Below are 6,286 nucleotides of genomic sequence, written 5' to 3' on the forward strand. Positions count from 1 at the left end.
TGTTTTGGAAGGGAGGCAGGATTTTCATATCCTGCCTTCACCACAGACTGCTGCACCCCTTCTACAGCTATTACTTAATGTATTTTTGATCCAAAACTTATTCAGTTCCTTATTAGATCAGTTTGTTTTCCATTACTATTATTTCTATGGGGAGATTTCTTCTGTTTATAATATCCTGTATGGGAATACAGCATAGATCTTTAGGGTTCACATGAAAGTGAGGAAAAATACTAAATGAAGGTAATGTGAAGATTGCCCAACTGTACAAGGAGTCATGGGAAAAAAATTGCAAGAAACATTCTCCAGCAATAAATGCTTACAGTTGACATAATTATAGCAAATGACTCTTAAATAGTCATGAAATTATGAAAAGGATAAATAAATGGTCCAAGGAGTCATTTTCCATGGTTGGCAGGATGAACACAAAAGAATAGATTTTTCTGCTATTTGGGTAAGCTCAGTAATATGGTAAAGGCACTGAGCAGCTAAAATAGCAGAAGTAGCCATGGATTCTGCAACAACTATGCTGCAAACTGGAATTATGCAATTGTACAATCCTCCAGGTTTCTGAATCTCATGAAAACCTCCCTGTCACCAAACAGTTTCACTTTTAGGACATGTTTGTCAGATATCACACAAATTCACCTAAACCTTTTTACTTTTGTCTCATCTGACATATCTTTGGAAGAATAGCAGCATTATAGGCTCTGTTTCCCAACCAGTGTAAAAGTAATACTCAGGACACTGACATTTCTGATTATTTATTATGGCACCTCAAAACATATAAACTCCATTGCTAGGTGTTTCAAATGAGTCCTAAAGAAATAAAATGAGTTTTTAAGGCAGTATTTTAGAAGATTTTGGTTAAGAATTTTTAGAATGTTACTAGACATGAAATAAGAGTTTTGCTAGGAAAACAAAGAGTCTTCTTAAAATAAGGCTTCCTTTCAATAAAGCATGTATGTGTTTGCCTGTTTATCACATTTTTTGGCTTATCAATATATATATTTTGAGATAAGTGTGGTTTTGAAACATGAGAAAACAAACTAAACCTGAAAATACATTCCTGTACTTAATTACAAACATCTCATATTTATATCCACACATTGCTGTTTACTTTGTAACATGCAAGTTTGAAAAAACTCCATAGCCTGACCATGAATGCCTTTTCTATTTCAGATTTTACTACTTTAGCAATTAAGGATTTAGGTCAAAATTTGGCTTACTATTAATTATATTAACTATGTAACTTTCATTATCTTGTACGGAAGGATGTTTGTAGTAAAGCCTAAAACCAAAGTGATTTTTTTTATAAAACCTCACTTTAAAATTCCATTAGAGTAAAAACATTTTCATGTCATATATTTGACAATTTTATTTAATAGCCTCATAAGTTCATAATAGTTACATAATAGTTACATCACGGCTTTTAAAAAGAATTGCACTCAGCTACTCAGTCCATTGAAATACTAGAAAACAGGGAAAAGGAAAATATGGAGTGAAAAGGAGCTCTGTCCACTGAACCGAGTTGTTTGCAGTAAGTTCCTATTGAACCAGATGATGTCCTCATGCTTTCTGGTAGACTCTAACACACTTGACACCATTCATGTCACATTCCTAGAAGATAAAGAGATGGATTTATTAAATTTGCCTCAGTAAAGACTATAAGGAAAAAAAAACCTTTTAGAGTTACATTTCAGGCTACTGGGCAGCAGCACTCAGGGATCAGAAAGCGAGACTGAACTCACCACCACCAATTGTCCATCCACTAGCTTCCTTGTTATTATGGTCTTCTTGCCATCCCATTCCTGCTCCTGAATCAATGACCCATCATCTTTTAAGCTGACAAGGGTCTGAAAGAAGAACCTGAACATCAATATTTTCCCATGAAATCTGATGGACACTGAGGCTTTCCAACACATTATTCCAAATGAAAGATTCCCACCCCAACTCACTCAACAATAATTTTGTCATTGACATCTACAGAGCCAGGATAGTATCTTAAATGTTTTATTGATCTTCTCCTTTTCATAACTCACTGCTCAGTCACGTTTCCGCATCAGACAGACCTTTGACAGTAGTCACAGCTTCAACTAACAGGAGCAGAAGATGTCCTCTGTTCATCTCTTTGTACATGGGCTTTGAGCATTTGTGTAACATTTATCTGATCTTGCAATAATAGAAGAATTGAGAGTATGTGCCTGGAGGGAGGGGGGTGGTACACAGAGAGCACTCACACTAGGAAATGAGACGTTTTTGTTTTACCTCCTTTTGGATAAATATTCTCCCTACTCGGTGCAAGGAGAAGTGCTTTGCTTTGTAAAACTGGAGATTAGGGACTGTGATTCAAAGGGCTGCCTTGCATGTCTCTGATCCCACCCCACACTGAACCAGGCTCTCTTGTTATGCAAATATGAGACTGAGACGTTAACCCTAGGGCTGAATTGCCTCTGATTAAACATCAATGGCATTTTTTCCCCAGGCTTCAAATGAAGTGGCGTTTGGCTTTAACAGGGATTTAGAGGTCTGTTAGTTTTACTAAAAAAAAAAAATGCTTCTCCTACAAAATGAAAACAACAAAATACACAAGACCATTGATTTCAGCATTTTCCCTCTTTGGAATTCACTTAATCCACGTAAAAAAAAAAAAAGAAAAAAGAAAAAAGAAAAAAGAAAAAAGAATTTATTTATTTCAATGAGAGTTAAAGAGACAGCCTCACATCAAATAAAGCATTGTTAGTGCAGATGTCAAAATTGATTTTAAAACAGTATTTCCATCTGTAAAACACCCAAAGAATTGTGCTTTTTCAATAAAGTCTAGTATACTGACCTGAGTTTTCCTGCCATCTAATGTATTTTCTTCAAATTTCTCATCAAGCTTGAAGCTGACCTGTGAAGTTTTGAAGGTGCTTTCTGTTTTCATGGTGATTGTGTCCCCGTCCTTAATAATGTAAACATCTGGTTTGGCCATGCTTCCCATTTTTCTCATGGCCATACCCACACCTGCAAGGCAAGAGGCACAGTGTCACAAAGTCAGCTAAACCCTCAGGCTTAGGGCCACACAGGAATTCAAATACCTAATTCCCATTTAATTAGGCACTTAGGTACACTTGAGAATCAAAGCTCAAGAGCAACAAAGAAAAAGGATGTTTTAAATTATCCAGTGATGAGGAAGGAAAAAGAGCTTATTCCCTTCAAGTTCTGAGCACTTTAAAAAATTCTACAAATTATTTTTAATTGACAGATGAATACACTTTATTTCAACTCACTCAAGAAATACCCTTCCACCACTTTGTACACAATTGACAACATGCCATTTTTAATAAAATTTCATATTCTACATCCTGTATACAAAGTATCGAGTTGTGAATTAGAAAACCACTATCATGCAAAACAGTGCTTACACATATGCACACACACGCAAAAAAAAAAAAAGATCACAAAAGAAATGAAGAAATAAGCTTTGTGAATGGCTGAAAATGCATCAAAACTCTTTAGCAAAAGAGATTCACCCTGCCTCAGCCCCTGCATGCACTGTTTCAGGGGCTTTGAATCTTCTTGATCTGAAGGACGAAAACACAAATAAGAGGGTAGCAGGCAACGAATGTGAATCCATCAATCTGGAATGTGCATATCTAAACAGAGAAGTGATATGCAATGAAATGGAGCCAAAAGTGCCACCAAGTCAGTGAGTGCCTGGGCTCCACAGCTGGGGTAATTAGAAAATCTTGTCATGCATCAGCATGACACTCCCCTGGGCTTGCACAGGATACCTGGGTGAGGGATGAGTCCAGAAAGCAAAGATTAGTTTCTTTGAGAGGTGGCAACAAAGTACTTTGCAGACACTACTTCTCCAGACTCAACTGAGATTCCAGGAGAGAGCCTTAAGCTTGAGCCCACAGAGAAAAACGAGTCATCCTCAGTTCAGCTTTTTTGACCAGAACTGGAAACTATTGCCACGGTGACCCACCCACACACGCCCCATTGTTGTCACCCCAGTCCAGGATCATCAGTGATTTATTTGATCAGCTACAGGTTGGAATCCAATCAAATAGAGATGAGCTGCATATGTTTTCCATCTGGCAAGGAGTGAAATTCAAACTTCTTTGTCCTCAAATGTTCTTTTACACTGACTGAGCAGAATTTGCATGATTTCATTTATGGTGCATCAATAGGATCAAAAGCAGAGAGTTTTCTAAATAGCCAGAAAAGGTGAAAAACTGTAAATGGTTCCTGAAGTGTGACTTGGAGTAAATTTAATTGCCTAAATTGTAATTGTAAAAAGGAAAAGTGACTGGTTTATGATTGCAATCCAAAACCAAACGACACTCAAGTTGCTGCCTATACAGGGGAGGTGCTCTGCAGTTGCAGCACTTAATTTCTACTTTGAAGTTGCAACCTGGCACACGCCTAGGTCTGGCTGTTGGACATGAGCACCACGATATCCTAATCCATGGCTCAACAGAGCTGAGCTTAAAATTCTTGATTTTCCTCCAAAGTCTCCCAAAGGCCTCAGTCCAGAAGGGTTTTTCACATCACAGCTATCACATACTGACAGGTCTCTCAAAATATAATTACAGCCACCACTGTCTGCAGAGTGTGCACAGCCATCAGTGTCTGCAGTGACACCTTTTGTATTTTGCATGAAGAGCACAAGACCTAAATTCCTTCCTCTCCTCCCTCTAAATACAAGGCTACATTTTCTATCTCTTGCGAAAATATCCTGGCTTCCATCAGTGAATAAATTGCAGAAAATAATAGCTCCTGGTCTATACAGACACTGCCAGGTATCTATCACCTGTCAGCCAGGACGCTCCCAGGAAGGTGGTAAATCTGAGCTTGCAAAGGAGGCTCCTGGTCTGTTAGGTCTATTCTTCATTTGGTAACTTCGTGTCACAAAATGTAGGGAAAACCCGGACGCAGGAATAGCGTGCCAGGACCACCCCCCTCAGATAAGGGTGCCGCTACCCACAGGAGAAAACACTCAAATAGCCTCCGCCGGGGCAGCCTGCTGCCAGCCACCCATAGGCAGCTGATCCAGTTAGGCTTTCTCTGGAGGAGACACCCAAGGTGACTCCACGAGGAGGCAGCCCCGGCTCAGCAGGTCTGTGTGGCCGCCCCGGGCGCGATGAGCCAGCCCCGCTTGGGCAGCAGCGTTGCCGTGCGGCATCTGCGACCCGCCGCCACTCCCGGGCCAGGGCAGCGCCCACACCCCGGGCCCCCGCCCCGGGCAGCCCCGGCTCCCCGCCCCGGGCATTACCCGGAGAGGGAGGAGCGAACCGGTCTAATCTCAGCCGGACTGCTGGCTCGGGTTGGTAATCCGGGGTGCTGGAGCAGGAGGGGGCAGCGGGGAGGGCGCAGCACAGGGCGGTAGGAACGTGCCTGCCGCCACTGACACCTGGCTCCCAGCAATTATTACGGTGCAAAACATCGTGCCGACATCTTTAGGACGGGGAGCTGGAGGCGGCAGCTCTCCCGGGAAGAAGGGTCTGCTCCAGCAGACTGCCAGCAGTCCCTCCCAAGGCCGGGGAGCGCAGAGTCCCCGGTGCCGCACCCCGGAGCATCGACCCCGCAGCCGACGCCCACTCGTGGCTCACGGACGGGCTGCACCCCACCCTCAGGCCCGGCTCCAGGACCGCGTTCGCCGCGGACCTTGGACAGAGCCTCGCCGGCCAGCAGCCGCGGCGACAGCGGCACGTCCCCGAGGCGGCATCGAGGCATCCATCCCTCCATCCACCCATTCCTCCCTCCCTCCCGGGGGCAGGAAGCTGCCGGCTCCTTACCCAGCTCCTTCATGTACTCTTCGAAGCCTTCGCTGGAGATGAGGCACCATTTGCCTAAAAACGGGTCGATAGCCATGGCGGCGGCGCTGGAGCTGGCGGCGTCCCTGGAAAAGCGTAGAGACAGGAGGACGGGCTGCAGCAAGGCTGCGGTCGCCTTTATAGCGGGGCCGGCAACATGTGCCGCCGGGAAGAGCCAATGGGGCTCCCGCCGAGCCCCCGCCCGGCGAGTCCCGCCCGCGGCAACGGCGGCAAGAGCGGGCACGCCGGGATGCAGCCCGCCCTCCGCCCGCACACACACACGCACACACACACACACACGCAAACACAAACACACACACACACACGCACACGCACACGCGCACACACACACACACGCAAACACGAACACACGCAAACACACACACACGCACCCCCTCTCTGCACACCGGGACGGGAACGCCCAGGAACGGTGGGACACTGACAGAGCTTCACGCCAAGGGATGTCGTGACCTCAACGCTTCTTC

The 6,286-nt window shown here is 44.4% G+C and overlaps 1 protein-coding gene across 1 annotated transcript; it reads right to left on the minus strand.

Annotated features, from left to right (window-relative positions):
- Positions 1-745: 745 nt before the first annotated feature.
- On the minus strand, positions 746-6,055 carry LOC135411870 (fatty acid-binding protein 5). The gene is made up of 4 exons (XM_064650000.1): positions 5,784-6,055; positions 2,831-3,003; positions 1,749-1,853; positions 746-1,617 (listed from the first exon to the last, which is right to left on the minus strand). Exons 1-4 carry the CDS (start codon positions 5,857-5,859, stop codon positions 1,567-1,569), a joined length of 405 nt encoding a protein of 134 aa, XP_064506070.1. The 5' UTR covers positions 5,860-6,055; the 3' UTR covers positions 746-1,566.
- Between the last annotated feature and the right edge of the window lie 231 nt (positions 6,056-6,286).

Source organism: Pseudopipra pipra, chromosome 1 (genome assembly GCF_036250125.1).
Source record: "Pseudopipra pipra isolate bDixPip1 chromosome 1, bDixPip1.hap1, whole genome shotgun sequence".
In the NCBI taxonomy this organism is placed as follows: Eukaryota; Metazoa; Chordata; class Aves; order Passeriformes; family Pipridae; genus Pseudopipra; species Pseudopipra pipra.